The 20,500-nt window shown below is 35.4% G+C and overlaps 2 protein-coding genes and 1 long non-coding RNA gene across 7 annotated transcripts; 1 reads left to right on the top strand and 2 right to left on the bottom strand.

Moving 5' to 3' along the window:
- Positions 1-614: 614 nt before the first annotated feature.
- On the bottom strand, positions 615-9,436 carry LOC133692309 (uncharacterized). Of its 5 annotated transcripts, none has more exons than XM_062113161.1 (10): positions 8,488-9,436; positions 7,732-7,920; positions 7,069-7,161; positions 6,508-6,690; positions 6,324-6,426; positions 6,024-6,209; positions 2,480-4,935; positions 1,672-1,948; positions 1,392-1,560; positions 615-1,181 (listed from the first exon to the last, which is right to left on the bottom strand). In XM_062113161.1, exons 1-10 carry the CDS (start codon positions 8,719-8,721, stop codon positions 1,172-1,174), a joined length of 3,900 nt encoding a protein of 1,299 aa, XP_061969145.1. In that variant the 5' UTR covers positions 8,722-9,436; the 3' UTR covers positions 615-1,171. The 5 variants fall into 5 exon arrangements, with proteins under 5 accessions (XP_061969145.1, XP_061969144.1, XP_061969143.1 ...); XM_062113160.1 differs by having other exon boundaries at positions 1,392-1,948; positions 2,480-3,270; positions 3,355-4,935; positions 8,488-9,435; XM_062113159.1 differs by having other exon boundaries at positions 1,392-1,945.
- Positions 9,437-14,741: 5,305 nt separating this feature from the next.
- Positions 14,742-16,337, top strand: LOC133691322 (uncharacterized). The gene is made up of 2 exons (XR_009841642.1): positions 14,742-15,615; positions 15,734-16,337. It is a non-coding gene; the product is annotated as an uncharacterized LOC133691322 (long non-coding RNA).
- Positions 16,338-16,741: 404 nt separating this feature from the next.
- LOC133690839 (phospholipase A1 PLIP1, chloroplastic-like) lies at positions 16,742-20,064 on the bottom strand. Its single transcript, XM_062111108.1, has 5 exons — positions 19,286-20,064; positions 18,424-18,972; positions 17,992-18,051; positions 17,461-17,877; positions 16,742-17,158 (listed from the first exon to the last, which is right to left on the bottom strand). The coding sequence occupies exons 1-5, from the start codon at positions 19,979-19,981 to the stop codon at positions 16,742-16,744; spliced, it is 2,139 nt and encodes a 712-aa protein (XP_061967092.1). The 5' UTR covers positions 19,982-20,064.
- Positions 20,065-20,500: the final 436 nt, after the last annotated feature.

Raw genomic sequence — 20,500 nt, 5'->3', positions numbered from 1 at the left:
AATAATACTTTTTTATTTTTAATATCAATATATCAAAACCATCAAAATATTAATTTATAAATCATTAAAGCTGTCAATATTAGGTTCGATTTAAACATAATAATCGATATTCATGCACTTGCGCTTACCTTTACAAACTAAGGATTTTAATGCAATGTTTTTTTTTTTTACATGCAGGACCAATGTGTTAAGCCAAGGAAAAATTAGGATTAAGTTTTAAAAATTTTGAAGGTTGCAAACTCATCCATCATTAGTTTATACATTGCACTGTTGTTATCCCAAAATAGAAAATTATGCTGAAGATCTTCACATTGCATAGCTAACGAAAATTGTTTTTTTTTTTTAAATAAAAAATAAAATAAAATAAAATAAAGAGCAAAGCCAAGTAGAAGGACGGGCAGATAATCCTAAAAAAGAAAGGATGTGGAAGTCTCAAAATAATGCCTCAACTATCCCCCAATTCTCAGTAGTCTCCCAGTCATTTTTGTCCTCAATTAAGTCGCAAAATATTTACAACATCGTGAATTTTTTTAAAAAAATTCCTTAATAAAATCACCGGAAACTTAACAGTATTTGACCATATAAAGAACAGAAGCTTTCCTGAACAATCACCATTGGAAACCTAAGAGCATCGTGCATTTTCACCCCATCTTTGGGGGTAGTATTACTACACCGTACTTTTTGAAACGAGTATAGTTTAGCTGTTACACCGAACTCATGAATCAAAATCCCTAATACATCGTGGAAGAAGATCCCGAGAAACGTTTTTTTGAACATGATAAAGTTCTAGATTCTAAATCTGCGAGCTTCTACATCAGTGGAGTTACATGGTGTTGAACCCTAAAATATATTTTAAAAAAGAACTAATCACAGAGCCTGCATCCCATTACCTGCCAATCTGTTAATTCTTGTAAGCAGGACAGGTTAGATAATGACCTCTAGTGTACAAACAAGCACAAGCCACCAAGAAGTGCGACCTTGAGAAAATGATGACATGGATCAAACTGAGAAACCATTAACAATAAGGTGAGAATGGAAAAACCTTGTAGTTGAAGGTTTTCTCTTCATCGTTTCTCCCACCATCGTTTTCTGGTTTGGAAACGCACGAGGAATTGTCATCCTTTGATTGATAATACCTGATTCCTCTGGGCCATAGAGTTTGCAACGAAAGTCAAATCTCCCTGTTAACACAATAAATCAAATCCTAAAATTAGCTTGTTACGTCACATATAATAATTTATAATATGGACTAGACCACTAACCACATTGCATTATTAACTCTTGTACTAGTATGATACACCGCCACCTTACACCAACTTGCCTTTAACACACAGCAATTCTGAAATCTTGCACTTCTATAACTGATTTCAAGAAATAAACAGTGTAACTACCTCTGGACATGGGGTGAAGAAGGCTGATCTGGAGATGGCTGATGAGCAGAGCTGCTATGAAACCTTTGGTCATCAAATCCCCCACTTGATCGACTCACCTCATTTAAATGCAAGGTCTCATTTGCACCTGAGAAAGCTACTGGCCCAACGAACCCAAGCTCAAGATGCTCTGCAGAACCATAGCCAGTATTATGATCATAAGGATACAGCATGACAACAGAAGGAATGGTAGGTCCATTTGATGCTACTCCAGGATTCAAGGATGGTAATGGATACATGCCATATGCCACATTGCTGGAACCATTCTGAGACTGGCACGAAGGGAACATATCATGTCTATGTGAGCCCCATGTCCTCTCAGTTTGACTCTCACCAGCCAACCGGTCTGGCCTTGTATTAGACTTCTCAGCATGGCTGCGATTGTTGCCGCGACCAGCAGCTCGTGCTCTAGAATTATTGTTCCAGCTCACTTCCCTATCACCATGGTGGTCACTTCTATTGTAGTTGTGATTTCCCTTTCTCATATTTGTAGCATGCCGGTCTCGGACAGCAACCTTCTGCAGTAAGAACTTAACTGTAAAAAATTATAGATTTGAAGTGTACAAAATGCTGCATAATTCAAAACTATTTGAATATGACAACAAAATCAAATTATTTTAACCAAAAAAATGCCAACTTTCCAAACCAGTTTAGAATCAAACAATCACAGCACATATTTTCCACATCCAGGTAAAATAAAAGTGAATGGTTGTCCAATAATATGCAACCAGAACCAAATTACTCTGAACACCAAATAAAAAGCACATGGCAAAGAAAACTATAAGCTCATCAAACAAGCAGTCATTACTGGGGAAAAGAATGTCTAAATGGAGAACTAGAAGGGTCTACAGTTCAAGAAAACATGGCAAGAGAAGTGCAAACCATCCATGCAAACATAAGTACATAAAAAATATTACAATTGAATGACGGTTGCAACTCTCTGCCTCTCTCCAATGACAACTGCACTGTTGATACAAAAAAGCATACACAAAAAGGAGGGGGAAAAAGCATGGAAAGCACAAAAGATAAAGCTGGTCAAGTAATCTTACTGGATTCGGCAAGTAGGTCCCAGTTCCACCTCGATATCTAGGCATTTCATCAACATAATGCTGATAGACACCAGCAGGTCTATTAGATGCAGACTGTAGTGGAGCAACTGGAACAATACTTAGCTGAGTAAAATTATTTGTGTTAGTTGAAACTGGTCTCCCAGAACTACCCCAAGGAAAACGGCCCTGTAAATACACAGGCGGCACCATAACAGGTGATGGATAAATCATAGGTGCAGGATTTCGTGTGTTTTGGCATAAACGCCCAAACTGCAAGTTCTGCCAGTGGCTAGCAAAATCACTATTAAGAATGTCAGGTTTGTGTTCCAATGGCTCAACAGAAGCAGCCATTTTCATAGAACTGGAGGTACTTGAAACCTCAGATAGATCAATTCCTTCAGATGAATCACAATTTTGACCCGAATCACTGTTATCAAGGCCCTCTTCACTGTCAAATTGGCTAGTTGATGCACCAGAAGTTCCTGTCTCAGTTGGGAAGTTGTACAGTGGAAGCATCGTAACAAATGGAACTGGTGGCCCTGCAGGATAAAATGTATAGTGAACAGTCCCTGCCCCTGAGTTATTAGCAGATCTTTGCCGTGAACCATGACCTAAGAGCACTGGAGCAATGGGTATCAATGAATCAGATTCACTTGGCTGTGCTCTTTCATATCCAGGTACTTGATGCCTTGAAACATGCAAAGCAGCAGAAGATTCAGTTTGGGATCCTATGCTTCTTTCAGGTTCAGGGCCCATTGTTGATGGCGCATTCCATTCTTTATTGTCATCATCTGTCAGATTGGAAGAATGTTCAGAGGCACTCTTACCTTTTCCATAAACAGAAGACTGCACTGCAGAAGAAACCGTTTTCCTACCTCTTTTTTCCTTCACAGGCTTTGACAGCTTTGCTGATGATCCTTCCCACGAACTCTCAGATGAGGTTTTACTTCTCAAGGGACTAATATTCACCGTAGTGAAGGACCTTGAACATGCACTTGTATCATCAAAGTATTCTTCAGTGCCTCTGTTTTCTTGATATGTTAAAGCACCTATAGATTCTTCCCTAGCTGGCCCTCCGGTTTCTCTGGTGAGCTTCTGGTGAGCTCTCAAAGAGTTGCCAGAGCCACCTCTTCGAGATGATGAAACAAATTTATAACTAGATGAACTAGGCTGCGGATCATCTAATTGATGCATCTCAAAGCGTCCGTTTTCTTTATCAAATCCACTAATGGAGCTCCTCTCCTGCTCATGCCAGAAATCATGATCAGGCTCCCTGACATTCATTTCCACGGGACCAATATTCTCATTACCAGGTTGAATTGAATCTTCTTGGTTTGAAGTCAATTCAATGCCAGGAAGATAATGGGCTAATGGTGATGGAACCAAACCTTGAGGAAATTGCATATTTGAACCCCAAGGAGTCTCCAAGAAGGGAATGTTTGCGGGTACCATTCCACCCATATTTCTCTGACCATATCCCATTGAAGCTAGAACAGAAGGTGGAATTGGAAGAGAAATGTGAGCAGGTGCCATATTCAGTGGAACATGAACCTGTCCATTGAAACCCACACCAGTAGAAGAAGCCATCACATTCACAAGATCTTGCTCTTCCTGATGCATCCCCTGTGACCCTAGGACAGAAACAAATTCTTCATTGGCGACATCCAAGCATGAATCTTCGTGGTAACTATTTGAATCAGCAGCAGGATTGCAGCTTTGACTGGAAATGGTGTGACTAACAGATGAAGGATCATCACTTGAAGAGCTAATACCATGGTTTTTCAAATTATCAGATCCCACGTTTTTCCTCCTGCCATGATTTAGCCTAGCAGATGAAGCCTGGCCTTTCCCACTTTCTTGGACTTTGTTACGCCTTCCTTGAGAAGAAATTTCGCTATATGTCTCAGTAAGTTCAGGACTAGAGCATGTCCTAGCAAAAAGATACCTTCCCTGAAAATCAGTGACTAAGTTGTCGGGTTTTTCATTTCTCTGACTTCTATCAGCATGCATGCTCTGATTGGAAGTAGATTCCCTTCTACTCTGATCAGAGGTGCTCCTTGTGCTGTTAGTGTTAGCGTTAGTCTTTTGGCTTTGAGTACGAGAAAGTGTTGAAACTTCACTACCTTTGGATGTGCTATCTATGGAATAATTATCATGCTGGGAGGGAACAGTACATGAGCCATGAGCCACATCAACTTGAGCTTCATGACCGGAAGGTTTGCTGCTTGAATTGTTCCTTAGACTCTCAGGCCCATGCAAGTAATCATGGTTTGACAATCTCAACTGCCACAAATCATTCCTTGGCACATCAGGACGATGGCCACTGCCATGTCTCTCCCAGGTGTTCAGAAAAAACTGATTTACTTCAAAACACAGGTCTTCTTTGGGGCAATCAAGTAACCTAGCTAGCCTTTTAGCTCCAAATGCAAACGCACTGCGTATCCTAAAGAAGTTACCTGGAAAACGTACGTTGTATTACACAATAAAAGTTACTAAATGCTAACAGATCAGTAAGAAGTATAAAACATTCATGAACTGATCTATATGTTTACATTCCAATCAAATTCTGTTGCGTCCAAGGACATAAACGCCCAAATGCACACATGAAGTTTAGAGAAGCACACTTATGTTATCATTTCCCTTTGTTCTGTACACTCTTAACCTCAATTACAATTTGCAACCATTCCCATCATCCAGACCACTTAACCTACATTAAATTTTCCACCAATATGTATACATGTGTGTATAAATAGGTAAAGCAAATAATGGAAAAAAATTAACACATCAATATTAATAGCATATTTAGGCAATTGACAACAAAAAGAACCCTTTTCAAGTCCTAGAACGAAAAATCTAAATATATCAACTTGAATGCCCAATTTCCCTGTTATAAGCCTTAACCCTACCACCAATAAAAGAACAAGAACTAGGATATATTTGAAAACCAGAGAGAGAGAGAGACAGAAAAAGAAACATAGTTACAGATGTTTTTCTTTTTCCTTTTTTGCAAGGAATAAACAAAAAGATAAATATAGAAATACATCAACATACATCTTTTGCCCCTTCTTTATTTCTGGTACCTTTCTTTATCAATACCTTTTCTATCCATTTTTGCTTTAAATCATCACTAAAAACCATGGTGTACAAAATACCTTTAGGAGAAAATTGCAAAACAACTGCACAAACCTCTCTTACGGCTCTTGCACGCTACTATCAGCAGAAACATGTATAAAGAAGAAATAGTGCCAAAGGTAATGCTAGTTTGTACCATATAAAAAATGACACAATCAATGATGAAAAAAAATTGCAGTTGGATAATGCTTCAATAAATATTAAAAGCCAGCAAAGAAAAGACAAGACATTAAGTCCTGATTCTCTGTGCTATCTACAGTAACTTGTCAAAGGGAAGAAGAAGAAATAAGTGCATTTGTCATGCAGATGCACAATAAAACATATCTACAACTCAAAATGAAAAGGGAGAAATATTCAAACGACAGTTAACTTGGTAGCTAGCAGACAACATGGCAGGGTTCTATTTGTGTACCTTTACTGACACTACGTCCCAGGTTGTTGTTTACACGCAAAGGATCAATAACATTGAAGTGTTTGGACAAAAAAGGTTGCCCTTGATTATCTTGTCCAGCAGGTAAAACAGCATACACAGCACTACAAGCCTCAAGAAATAATTTGCTAAGTAGTAACTCTCCACCATCCTTTCGAGGAGGTTCCGCTGTGTAACATTTCACTAAAATAGTTGGTGCCAGTAGATTGACAAATATTTACAAAAAAAGAAAGGGTCACTTATTGAGAAGATGGAAAGGAATCTTCAATCAATCAAGCATACCTGTTACATCTGGAAGTGAACTAATAGGTACAGGACCCCAGAGACTAACACATAAATTAGCCCAATCAAACTTACTGAAGAACTCGAGAAAACGATAAAGGACCTAGACAGGTAGATAGAGAAAGAATCAGATAAACAAAGAGGGGAATGCAGCAAGACAGTGAGACCAAGCACCAAAATCCACCTCAAGAGGACCCGCAAAGGAGTTGTTGAAAACATGAAATATATATAGAACCAAGGTTTCCAAAGCATAGGTGGAGATCAATCCATGGTGAGCACCAAGTATTCGGCTCTCATAGTAACACCAGGCCTTTATCAATATAATGCTACGCTTGAATAGATGGTTTTGATTTATCAAATTATCAACCTACAGAGGCAAGAATACTATCAGGGACACAAATATAAAAGAGTATCCTGGTTTCTAGTTACCAAGAGAAAAATGGTACTCCTACATCTGAAATTATAATACATGTTTTACTTTTCAGTTGTTTAAGGAAGGCTGATAACATGGTTGTACAGTACTTTATGCCATCACCTTTTTCATTTTGTTAGCCTCTTTTTTTGGTTTACTTTTTTTTTTTCAAATTTGAGGTTGCTTAATGATTAGGGCATGACAGCAAAACATCAAAATAATTTGTGACTTTCGAATAATGCACTAATAATTTGGTAAGGCAGAAGTGTTCCAACAGGGATCATTATATTTGGACAAAGGAAGTAAGAAAGATTTTCCAGATAGAGCACTAACCTCCTCAAGGAAACAAAGGGTGCACAGTCCACCAAGTTGGTTAAATGAAATATCTACCACAATGTTTTCCACAAGACACTTTATTATCTTCACCTGTATATGTGTATTCAAACAAAAAGAAAGTTACATCTATCATCAAGAATTGCTTCATAGAGTACAGGGCATTGAGAAATCTTTAATTGAGATTTTTTGGTACGCCTTCTAGACACAGATCTCAGCGGGAGAATCATTTTCTTAAACAAACAAATACAAAAACGATCAAAACAAGTTACATAGAAATTAGATTGCTAAATATAGTTTCACCTCAAAATAATGTTGAAAATGTGTTGAAAAGCTTACCAGTGTTCACCATTGCCCCATAATTAGAGGTAATACAGAGTGCATATGTCTAGCAAACAACCCACTTGTTTCAAACATACCACAGAACCTTGAAATATTCACTGAAGATTACAAGTCCACTGTAGTGGAAGAAAATGCATGGATGGAATATTACTGCTGCTATAACAATTCTGAAGTCAACATTACTAACTAGATATATTCAAGCCAAACACAAACAATCGCATCCTAGTTGTAGAAGCAAGCTTAAAATAAAATGAAGAAACAGAGATAACAAAAGAAATAAACAGAATGGAAAGGAATTGAAAGGATTAATAAGGGACCTACCTCTGCCTGAATGTACTGAACCTCCTTCACTCGGAATTCAGCATTTTCATTCTTCTCCTCATTCTCCAGCATATCACGAACCTGATGAGCCCATGTATCTTTTAAATTAGGATTCTTACTGAAGGCTGTTAAGTCAATATCCCCGTCAGGTAAATAAGTCTTTAGTGGTACAGACCCAAAGGTGAATACCTGTAGATCATAGCAATCATGGGTAAATAACTATATTAATACCTTTTGCAGCAATGAAACAATTGATTTTATGAATCCAAATCACTCCCACTATAAAAATACTCAAGTCCTGCCAGTAAGCCAGCCTGCATTGTTCACATTTGTTGATGTCTTTGTACTCGACCTTAGGTCTATAATCTATTCTAATTAAGACAAACATATTCTTTTTGTTTGGTCACTTACACAGAAAACACAGTATTTTACTGCCATCGGCTTATAATCCACTAAATGCTCTTGTTTGCATACATTGCCAATCAAGACATACCATCTCATATTTCACTTGTTTTTCACGAAATTTTTTTTTATCAACGCCTTAACTTAAAAATTCCTACGCACAAAATCACATTCCCAGATTCCATATCAACAATCCAGGCATAACGATGAGGCATTATTCCATGTCTCTCTCTACTGGACCAACACAATCCACAACAATGGTTATACAATCTAAATCCAGAAACCCATCAAGACATACACCATGAGCGTGAGCAACACCAAGATTTCATACGTTAAGGCATATAGGCAATGCACCTGGCAAGGAAAGCACTTTGCAATAAGCCGCTGCACATAATCTGCAACGGCATTGCGAAGCTCTTCAGAGGGCTGGTTGGGCTGAACACAGGCAATAAGCTCTGCAGTTCTCTCTTCGGCCTTTGACCATCGCTCTGAATCAAGCACTCTGATCACAGAGGGAGCTTCATTGGGCAATAGGCCATTTGGCGATAGCCCACTTGGTGGCTGTGCCCACCCTTCATGCTCTCCCATGCAATCCTAAAATAAAAGCAAGTGTTTTCCTCTCTCTCTCTCTCTCCCCTTTTATTCCAAAACCAACAAACCAACTTTCTTCCAGAAAATAACAAATTTTAAACACTTGAAACCAATACAACCACAAAAAAACAGGTACAGTATTCAGAAATAGGTTTTCAGGATAACCTGTTTCCAAAAATGAAAAAAAAAAGAGCAGGTGCTGAAATTTCCACCAATATTTGGTAAAAAAAACACAAATCAATTTCAGTTAAGTTGGGCACTTACGTGACATTGCATGATTGAAAGGATTCTCCTGAATAAAACAGAATAATAAATTAAACTAAATCAGAGGAAACGCTGGAAATTACGAGCCCAGATACAAAAAAAAAAAACAGAGAAAATCTGAATCCTGATAAAAGAAAAAATTTATAATGATTGAAGTGTCGGCAAATCAAATAAAGAAATATTGCAGGATTAAAAAGGACCACATAGCAAATGCAATAAGCAATATTAGGTGCGTTGAATTTATTTCTGAATTAAGGATGGAGGCGTGGATCAATTTCAATACAGTGATTAGTTTTTTTCCTTTCCTATTATTCTCGGGGTTGCAGAGAGAGAGAGAAAGGGAGCGGGGGTGTTTGCTTAGAGGAAATGGAAATTGCGGGGGCTAGAGAAAATTACATTTGAGGGAGTTTGGGCCTCCGAGAGGGTTTTTTTTTTTTCTTTATTATTATTATTATTATTATTATTTTGATTAGATTTCTTAAAACTAGTTTTTTAAATACTGAAAGAGTTGAGGATAGAGTTTTTGGGAAGGAGAGAGAAAAAAGGGGGGAATAACAGTATCTAAATTAATAAATTATAAGATTATTAATCATAGATAAATCATCGTGATTTTATATTATAGGCCCGAATGTGATGATGTTTGCCCACTCCAATGACTTGTGCATTTAAGTAGCTTTAGGACAAAAGAAATAGAGAAGGTAAAGACAAAACAGAAAAGAAGATAAGAATAAAATTATATTTTGTATTAATATATAAGATAAATTGATTGTCTGAAAATGTTGAATTAAAGAGAATAAAATATAAAAAAATAATAATTTTACTTTTAATATGAATTATTTTCAAATTTATATATTTAAAAAATAGATATTTTTTTTAATTTAGTTTATATTAAATGCTGAGATTAATAATATTATAATAACTCTAGTTATAAAACTTTGCGAGCTTACCCGGGGCCTAGACTTGTTTAAGAAAAAAGAGAGGAAGGATTGTCTCGACTTAACCAGACCAAAAACACAAGTCATCCCAGGATAAAACACGGGTCAAATACTCGTTGACTTCTATAAAAAAACATTGGGCTAGTCGAGTTGACATTCTCAGCCCATGACCTGAATCTTGTTTTGGGTTGACTCCGGAATCGTGTTTTAAAACTTTGATAATAATAATTTTTATCCTTATATTGACTCGGGTCAACTCGAGTTGATCCTTATATCAAGTTTTAAAACTATAATAATAATCATTTTTATTTTACGTTGATCCTCCTAGGACCTTACTCCAAGTCAAGTTTTAAAACAATAATAATAATCATTTTTGTTTTTATATTAGCCTTGATCTTACCTTGACTAAACCCTCAAATTGGACTTTAAAACTACAATAATAAACATTTTTATTCTTATGATGACTTGGGTCAACCTGACCCATGACCCAAGCTTTGCCTCGAATCGATCTTTGAGTTGAGTTTTAAAACAATAATTATCATTTTTATCCTTACATCTCTTAGTTGAATAATTTTGGAATTGAGAGTTTTTTACATTGATATTTTAGAAATAAAAAATAATAAATATGATCTTTGAAAACATATCTTCTTTGTACCTTATATTTTGAGAATACAAAGATTCACTCTATAATTATCTTAAAGAAAAATTTATTTTTATATCTCTAAAGATACTCTCAACCCATGACCTGAATCTTGTCTCGGATTGACTCTGGAATCATATTTTAAAACTTTGATAATAACAACTTTTATCCTTATATTGACTCGGGTCAACCCGAGTTGATCCCTATATCAAGTTTTAAAACTATGATAATAACTATTTTTATTTTACGTTGACCCTCCTGGGACCTTACTCCAAGTTGAGTTTTAAAACAATGATAATAATTATTTTTGTCCTTATATTAGCCTTGGTCTTACCTTGACTCAACCTTCAAATTGTACTTTAAAACTACAATAATAATCATTTTTATTCTTACGATAACTTGGGTCAACTCGACTTGTGACCCAAGCTTTGCCTCGAATCGATCTTCGAGTTGAGTTTTAAAACAATAATTACCCTTTTTATCCTTACATCTCTTAGTTGAATAATTTTAGAATTGAAAGTTTTTTACATTGATATTTTAGAAATAAAAAATAGCAAATATGATCTTTGAAGACATATCTTCTTTGTACCTTATATTTTGAGAATACAAAGATTCACTCTACAATTATCTTAAAGACAAATTTATTTTTATATCTCTAAAGATACTCTCAACCCATGACCTGAATCTTGTCTCGGGTTGACTCCGGAATCGTATTTTAAAACTTTGATAATAACAACTTTTATCCTTGTATTGACTCGGGTCAACCCAAGTTGATCCCTATATCAAGTTGTAAAACTATCATAATAATCATTTTTATTTTACGTTGACCCTCCTGGGACCTTACTCCAAGTCGAGTTTTAAAACAATAATAATAATAACTTCTGTCCTTATATTAGCCTTGGTCTTACCTTGACTAAACCCTCAAATCGGATTTTAAAACTACAATAATAACCATTTTTTATTCTTACAATGACTTGGGTCAACCCGGCCCGTGACCCAAGCTTTGCCTCAAATCGATCTTCGAGTTGAGTTTTAAAACAATAATTACCATTGCTATCCTTACATCTCTTAGTTGAATAATTTTGGAATTGAGAGTTTTTTACATTGATATTTTAGAAATAAAAAATAGCAAATATGATCTTTGAAGACATATCTTCCTTGTACCTTATATTTTGAGAATACAAAGATTCACTCTACAATTATCTTAAAGACAAATTTATTTTTATATCTCTGTCTTTTTAATTAAATATATTTTTATCTCTACTGTCTCTGGATATCTTATTATTCAAATTACATGTGAGATTAATATTCAAGTGTAGGTTGTTTCATGTTGTTTACAACTTCCAAAATATGCTAATAATTTACTAATTATTTAATAGCACATTTAAAAATATTTTTTTATTATAGTAGAAATTAAAAATAATAAAAATAAAATGCATACACTTAAAAAAATAATGGAAAATTTAAATAATGCATACTAATTAAAACTACTATTATATCATTTAGCTAACATCTCCATTTGATGCATCTTATAATATTCAACCAAATATCAAGGCATGTTTTTTTTTTATAATCATCGAGAGAATATCAAGGCATGCTTATCGTATCTATCAACATTATTCTCTCATCTTTGTGTTATTGTTTCATTCTTTTTACATAATAACAATCGTATCTCGTTTTATCTTTATCTTTTTATGTTTTGCATTTACTTTCTTTTCCTTGAAAGCAAATATTTTTTTGCAAAAAAAATCTATCTTCTTACATTTCATTTCTATTTTATGTTCTTTGTAATTTTTAAAAATCGATCCAACATGAGAACTTGTGCTTCCCTTATCTTTTTTAGCTTGCTTTTTTGTCTCTTTTCTACCTATCGATCTCTCTAGATTGTCATGATCATTAAGCATAACATCATCTTCTTATAAGTTAATTAAACTTTGAGTAAGAGGAAAATTAAGTTATAGGAGTTGTATTTCTAATGTTTTTGAACTTCTTCTTTGAATTTACAATTATCTATTTATACTGGCTCTTTAATTTCCTCAACAATGTTGAAATAAAAATGGTTAATTTTGAATTTTTTGATACGCAATTTTTACTTCGTTGATCTAATATTAAAACACATTGGAATTCATTACTTAAAAAAATAATAAATTAAATGAATTTAAATATATAAGTTTTATATAAATAATACATTGTCTATATAGGTGAAACCACTTTCATTTCTATTTTTGATTTGGATATAATATGAATAAAACTAACTCACCACTAATTGAACAATTAATCAAAGATACATTAGAGAACTTGGTGTACACTGAATATAAATTTCTTGTTTTTGTTGTAGCTTTTGTGAATTCTTTTCCGATACACCTTACTTTTTATTTATTTATTTCAATATATTAGATCCATACTAGTGTTGATCTAAGTCTCTATAAAAATAATATTTTATTCATCCTTAAAGTTACTTGATCGCTTTGTCATTTTAGCCGCAAGTGGATTTTAACATTGATCTTGAGATGTTACAATAGATTGATTGGAGTATTGATAGGCTAGATTATAATTTTCTTGTGAAAATTATGTATTCAGGTTGACCCAACTAATGAATTAGCCATCACCTTCTTGAGATTCCATAAATTGAAGTTAAGCAAATATACATGAAAGTGTAAATTTTTAATAGAAAAAATCCAATTTATAAAAGAATTTGGGTTGGGTGCTAATTATACCGTTTATATTAAACGGTAAAATTGCAATGGATAATTTTTTTTTAAATGCAACAACTTTGCAATTTATTATTGGATGTTGAGAACAACCCCTAAGTAATTAAAAAATCTCATACTAACTATTTAGATGGTGGCCTAATGATAAAAATCATGAGACCAAAAGGTTTGCTCTCTCTATGGTTTCAGGTTCAAGCCATATGATTACTCATATGATGACCACTGGAGGTTTATATGATCATTAACTTCAGGGCCTGTGGGATTAGTCTAGGTACGCGTAAGCTGACCCGGACATCCACGTTAAACTAAAAAAAATTCTCATACTGAATTATGAAGGTGTTATTCAACTAGTTAGGTTTTGAATTTGCTTTTTAGAGATTATCAATTCAAGTCTTATAAATTTTAGCGATGCTAAAATCAACCTCCATTATTTTTCTTAAAAATTTATAAAAGAAAAAAAATTGACCTTAATAAAAAGCAATTAAAACAACAGAATCTCTATTTTGTCATAATAAAAATAAAATCTTTAAAATTATAGTGTAGTACAAACATAAATGGAAACCCAACAAAGATTGTCACTTTCCAAGTTTGTTTGAGCACACAGAGTAGCTAGAAAAACAAGACCACAAGGAACGTTTAACTAGATAACTCTTACTGAAAAGAATAATTGAGATTATATATAGTTGTACTTGTGACAAATAATTATAGACAGCTATATATGAGTTTGATATAGTTAAATGAGGATGTACTCTAGATAAATTACATAAACGGTCTAATAAATATATTTATAGACTGGTTTAGTTATACTAAAACAGAATAACAACTTAAAAGGATCATAATTTTTGATTTCAATCATTGGATTACACTTAAATTTTTACAGGAGTTTTCAGATAATATTTTTTTAGAGTAGTTATAAAATCACTACTCTGACCGTCTAATTTTTAAATTTTAAAAACCTCACCCTGGAGTTTTAGTTTTGATAATTTTTGTAATTTTTTTTTGTTATTTACATATTTCATACTTCTTTCTTTTAAAATCTTGGATATTTATTTTGTTTTTTAGTTGAGATAGGATTTTATTTAGACAAATTAAAACCTGCATAACTTAAAATTTTTATTTATAATCATTTATACTTTTTAAAACTCATATATATATATTTATTTATTTATTTGTTGCTATCTTTAACTTCTAACTAAAAGAACATTTTAGAAGTAAATTTCAAAAAAGAAACGACAAAACATGTTGACTTATTATCTACTTGGTTTGTGTAGGGGAAACAAGCAAATTAAAACACCATCCAGACAGTGAGCTTACCACGATCTTCTCTCTTTATATAACCATATCTATATCCAAAAGCTACCGGTCGGGAAATTTTCTAATATCTTGACCATAAATTCTTCCGAGAACTAAAGGCATATAAACATGATAGACCTAAATGCAAATCTCATAAAAAGAAAAAAACAAAACCCATGTTAGAAAACTAGAAAGATTCATAATTTAGAAATAAAAAAGACTATGCCTTTCTTGGCAAATCCTAGTGAGAATTATTTTTCGTAAATCTTCACTAAATATTGGATTTTCCAACACCAGAACCATCTAATAAAGAGATGATCAAGACTCAATTGAATTGAGTCAACAAATTGAGAGAAAATTATGTTAACAATAAATTGAGAGAGAAAATTAAACTATATTCATAAACAACAGATTTTTTTAAGTTAATTCAGGCCAATTTATTTAATTTATAACCCGATTATTATACCGGATTGATCGGAGAATCGGGTTTAAAAACGATAGTCAATTGCAGTGGATTCTCTAGCTCCGGATCAAGATACAACCCAACCTTTTCCTTTTCATGCGACGACCTCACCTTCTTTTCCCTCCACACCTTTTTTTCTCATCACAAAATTGAGGAGTGCTACAATGCTAGCATGTATATAACAAGAACTATTCGCAAAGCGAGGGTAGATAGTTTTTACAGAGCATGGATGCTATGGGAAAAACCTACACTTACTAGCTATGATAGCTAAGGAGAGTCGTAATACAGAGAAGGGTGTGAATGCTCTTAGCTAATGTGAGTAGGTAAATATTCGAATACCTTACCAAACGTCATCTGATCACACGGATCATATGACATCAATCACGGATTATAATTACAAGGCAAAGATTGAAAGCGGCAGCACGGCAGGACAACGCCCATGCCCGCCCTCTCGGCGTTCCTGCGTTACCCCCAGAAAAGCCGAAACGGATTTCGAAAAAGTTCCTTAATCAGAGAAATCAGAGAAATCCCCGGACGAATCTAGAACTTTCTAGAATTTGACGACGGTGTTCTTTCTGCTTCTGGGTAAGTTATTGGTGGTTACTTTATTATCTCGCTCGGTTCTTTCGGTCTTGCTTTTAAGGGTTTGGTTGCAAGAGAGCTTGTAATCAAGGTTCTTAGTTAGTCAATCGTTGCTTTGCAGGCGGCTTTGTGAAGTTATTTGCCTGAGATTTGGATCGAATTGCAGTGTAGAATGTGCTTGCTGAATGCTCTCTTGTTGATTTCGTAAGGTTTCGTCATTGATTTTCAGATTCTCAAAGCACAGTGAATTGTAGCTATTGGATGTATTGGACTGGTGAAAGCTGTGATCTTTAGTCTTTTATATGGAAAATTACACTGAACCCGAACCTCAACAGAGCGAAGCAGGTATGCATTTTTCTTTGTCAAAGCTCATCTCTTTGTTTGCTTTTTTCTACTTTACCTGCTATCGGTTGCGTTAATGTTTTCATTTATGCATATGCAAATGGCATTTGCAGTGTGCAATTTTTTCATGAAGTCTATTTTTCAGTAGCTCCTCAAAACTCTATGTATCTGTCTGAGCTATCTTTTTAGAAAACAATCCGATTCATTAGAGAGTATGTTTGTAATTAATAAAATAGGGGCTTCTTTTAAGTGTATTGGTCAAGAGTTTCAAGCTTTTGTAGTTTTAAATTGCTAGGCAGGAGTTACATTGCACTTTATACTTTGTAGTAGTGATACTGAGGACATTAGAGTTGTTCTATTTACAAAATTTAGATCTTGGATTACATCGAGTGCACTAAAATTTGTTCAGTGACTTTTTTTAACAAATTTAATTTTCTTTGATTGTGATTATTGAGTTGTTGTTCATTAGTTTTGTAACCCTTGATGCAGCAGTGCAGCTTAGAATATAAATCTGAAATGATTAATATCTGTGAGCGTAGCCTGGTTAGTCAATATTGTGAAGAACAGAAAAAAGAACGAATGCATAGAATATTGCAGTATCTTGGCAACAAGAAATATTGGATTTCACCAAGGCGTTATTCAATGAGGACGAATGATAAATACAGATACAAGAGTTTATTGGCTTTACATATTGACTGTATGTGCAAACAGATGAAAGGAGAAACAGAATATTCTCTCGTCAGTGTCTTGTGCATATCTAACCAGGGGAGAACCCTGCAAAAGAGCTTCAGGCACTAGTCATGACCTTCTTGGTCCCTAGCACACTCTTTTCCATAGTGTTTTCATGGTTCCATGAATGCGGAGACGGTGAGGCCAGCAATGGCCACAATTGATTCCTCTGCTCTTGTACTTTACGAACCATCTTTAAGTTTTGCCGTATAACCTTGTTCACTGCGTTTAGGTAGTTGCTTGAGTCATGGTCTCTTAAAATTGTACCTTCTGAGCCGTAGGCTTTAGGATCACTAAGAGTTTCCAGTGGGTGGGGACAATTGAGGAATGCCTTTATGGCACTTGCAGAGAACCTATATTGGGTTTTGTTGAAAGCATACAGTGCACTGCCTGGAGGCAGTAAAGGGTGTGGAGGAGATGACTTTTCATCAGGTTGGAGTATGAATAATTTCCCAAGGGGAGAGTACAAAAATTTCTGCATAAAAACATCAGAGAAAGTGAATGAGAAATATGACGAGCATCCTTTGTATTTTTTACTTTTTTATGGATCTAAACTTGAGATTGGTTTTGAGTTTTATAGAACAAATGTAGGCATCTATGAACTTTAAAAAGAAATTAGGTACATGATACATTTGGAATGAGCCTTTGGATGGAGGTCGAATTTGAATGTCATGAAGTAGATAGTCAAAACTCTTTAGTTAGACAATGCAAGTCTGAGCAAATAATGTATGGATGGTTTGAGAATTGAAAGTTGGAACTGATCAAATATATACTTACATTCTTAATTAGACAAGGGTGTGACTGGAAGGAGCCACTTAATCGCATGAGGACTAGTGCCACATGGTTGGGGTAGTTGCAGGAGAAAGCTCTTGGGACAATATCTCTATGCATCACTACACAATGTACATGGTTGTCATCCAACCCCAAATGATTTAGGATTTTTTGGCCTCCACAGAATACAAATGGTGAGCCAAAAGTGACCACTGGCCTAAGAGTGGAGGGCTTGACAAACTTTCTGGTTATTAGCATCAAGTGAATTAAAAGAGAGAGGCTACCCCCTAGCGAATGGCCAGTAAATTGAAGCTTAGCACGCTTTCCATACTTGTTCAAGTGTTCCATAATTTCTGGCATGAACTGGTCATAAATTCCCTTTGCAGCTTCATAAATTCCTCTGTGGACAAGCACATCTGTACCCTGTCAAACACAGTATTTAATCAATGGTATAGGTCTTTCTACTGTTAGAATATGGTCTATCTTTACCTCAAAAGGACTCTTTTCGAGTTGCAAGAGTTTGCAGTCAATACTTACCTCAAACTTAGCTGGTTCAAATAGGAGGTTTGCCTGCCAAGATGCAAGGGAGTCAGATCCCTGCAATTTTGAAACATGAAAACAAGTTCAAGGCCTATCAATTTTGGGTCTTCCTTTCAGAAATAGAATATCATGTTTAATGTGAAAACTGTGACGTGTTTTATTTTTATTTGTTTCTAGAGCCTAGGAATATGTTTTTTTTTTTTTGGATTCGAGGAAACCTCATCCCTGGAAAGCGCACTTTATGGGTCCAGGTGAGCAAGTAAAACCCCGGCTGTCCTAGGCTTTTACAAGAGGTGCACGTCCTGACTTAAACTCGAGATGTGCTGTGCAGATCTTAAGCTCTTTGTCATCACGCTACGTCCCTTGAGGACGCCTAGGAATATGTTACATAACTTATAGAATGAAATGAATGATGAAGGAATTATTTACCTGGATCACAAAGCAGCGTGTGTGTGTCCTTATGTCATCACAAACAAACCATTCACAAGGTGCCAAGTGAAGTGACTGAAGGTCCCTTGCCGCCTCCTGTTTTTCCTTCTCCCCAGCTGCAACCACTGCTGTCATAGTTGAAGCTGCAACGTGAGCAGCCACCTCTGATTTTTTATATACTCGTTGAGATCTCTCACCATCTTCAACTGGTCGGTCTCTGTCCTTAACTGGTTGGTTTCCAGTACTGCTTGAATCAGTACACTCACCTTCCTGCTGAGGTTGAGCGCCATGAGAAAGAAGGCCTCGTGCATGTGATTGGACATAAGATGCTGCTGAGGCAGCAATCCCATAAGCAACAGATGACCGTATTGGGTGCTTCTGCTCAGGTTCCTCTGTGTTCCGCGGGTTGGATTTGGCAACTACAGAAGCAGCTGCCGGGATGTGAGTAGAGTCCTGATCAAGCTTCTCTTTCATGGCAGCAGCCTCTGCCTTCTTCTCTAAAGAAGATGTTACAAAGCGTAGGCCGTGATTTCTCCTCAAATCCATGGCCTGCGTATCAATGGATGACTTGCTTGTGTTAGAAGCATTTGTATTTATACTTACTTTAGGCTGGCATTACATGTCTGGGGATGATGAACGAAGTAGATTAGTGATTTCTATGCTTTGAATCACATAATGAATGAGCTATAATTTTCTTGAGCTAAAATTTTAATTTTCGTTGTTATTTTTTGAAATCCAAAACCAAATTTCTTAACCAATAGCTCGATAGTTAACGAAAGCAGTGGAGTTTAGAAGATCTGAACTTATCCAGATCTTAGAAGGATGGCCTGCATAATTGAATTGAAGAACACAGTGTGTGTACCTTAATCTCTGGTATAACGTAAGCCATGTTGCACAAGAAAGCCAGCTTTGAGAATAGCTTGATATCAGACCATGCAACGGGAGCCAAAAATCTTGAAAACGTTTCCCGATCATATTTTGTTTCTCCTCCTTCCTCTTCTGAGTTGTAGTCTACCGTGCAACCACCCTCACAATTGCTTTCACCATTTTTGTTGGCATCAGATGACTCTTTTCCATATATATCCTCTTTATGTTGTCTATTCCTCTGATGAATTCCGATCTCGTAAATCCGCTCCACCCAATTTGCTCTCTTTACCTCTCCTAGTTCATCGTTAGCACTGCCCTCGTCAGAATTGTCCCCTATATTCCCACCCTTATCTGACGATATTTCAATTCCATCCTTCGCAATACTCATGTCCTTGCTTGTCTCTGGGTCAAACAGAAATGACCGAAGTGATGTTGGGATAATGGAGCTAGCAATTTGAAATGGGAAAATCCCAACTGATCGGCTGCTCTTTAGCTTTGGTTGTGTTGATGCAGCGCGTACACGGTTAATGGAATAACAGAGGTGGTTATCTGAATAGGATCTCTGCATAGTGGCTCGGTTGCAGAAGTCCTTGACAGAGTTTGAACGGAAAAGACCGTCGTGTTCTTTGAACACATCCTTTTGTGCTGTAGTCGCTGGGGAGGAGGGAATGGCCATTGAATTGCATGCCATGACTTGAATGTAACAGTCGATGCCTTTCTAACTCTTTAAAGTAAAAATTTAAGTTGTGAAGGGTCTCTTCTTGCTACTTGAGACATCCCGAAAACCCACCTTTGTTAGTAAAATCTCCCTCCTCCCCTCTCTTCTTCTTTGTCTCCGCCTCTCTGGCTATCTTAAGGTTTGCCGGATTTCCTGAAAAAAATTCAAGAGGTGGCGATGGACTTTACAAATAGGTTAGGTAGAGCAAATGCACATTGTTTAACAACGAGAACATTAAGACGCCACAAATTCTTGGAGTGCTAAAATCAACTATTCAATTACCTAAATAAATTAACTATTCAATGGCCTAAATATTAGTTATTTCAATCAATTTTTTATTATAATTAAATTTAATAATTTAATTATAGTATTTAATTTATAAATAAATTGAATTTACATCTCTGGAAGAGATAATACTCAATTCATTTTGTTCTCTATATTAACTTCATTACTTTTATCTTATTTTTTTTTTCAAATATCTTAAAAAAAAAG

Source organism: Populus nigra, chromosome 4 (genome assembly GCF_951802175.1).
Source record: "Populus nigra chromosome 4, ddPopNigr1.1, whole genome shotgun sequence".
NCBI classification, from domain to species: Eukaryota; Viridiplantae; Streptophyta; class Magnoliopsida; order Malpighiales; family Salicaceae; genus Populus; species Populus nigra.
The sequence above is the reverse complement of the archived record's forward strand: the minus strand, read 5'-3'. Positions and strand labels throughout refer to the sequence as shown.

Bases quoted from the DNA above. Each gene is read 5' to 3' on its own strand.
- LOC133692309 (XM_062113158.1), bottom strand. From the start codon at position 8,721: ATGGGAGAGCATGAAGGGTGGGCACAGCCACCAAGTGGGCTATCGCCA. The intron at 6,691-7,068 runs GTTAGTGCTCTA...TTGCCTCTGTAG, and splicing joins CCCTTTGTTTCCTTGAGGAG to GTTGATAATTTGATAAATCA. The intron at 4,936-6,023 runs GTACACAAATAG...TACGTTTTCCAG, and splicing joins GGGACGTAGTGTCAGTAAAG to GTAACTTCTTTAGGATACGC.
- LOC133690839 (XM_062111108.1), bottom strand. From the start codon at position 19,981: ATGGCATGCAATTCAATGGCCATTCCCTCCTCCCCAGCGACTACAGCA. The intron at 18,973-19,285 runs GTACACACACTG...ATTGATACGCAG, and splicing joins ACGTTATACCAGAGATTAAG to GCCATGGATTTGAGGAGAAA. The intron at 18,052-18,423 runs GTAAATAATTCC...TCAAAATTGCAG, and splicing joins CACGCTGCTTTGTGATCCAG to GGATCTGACTCCCTTGCATC.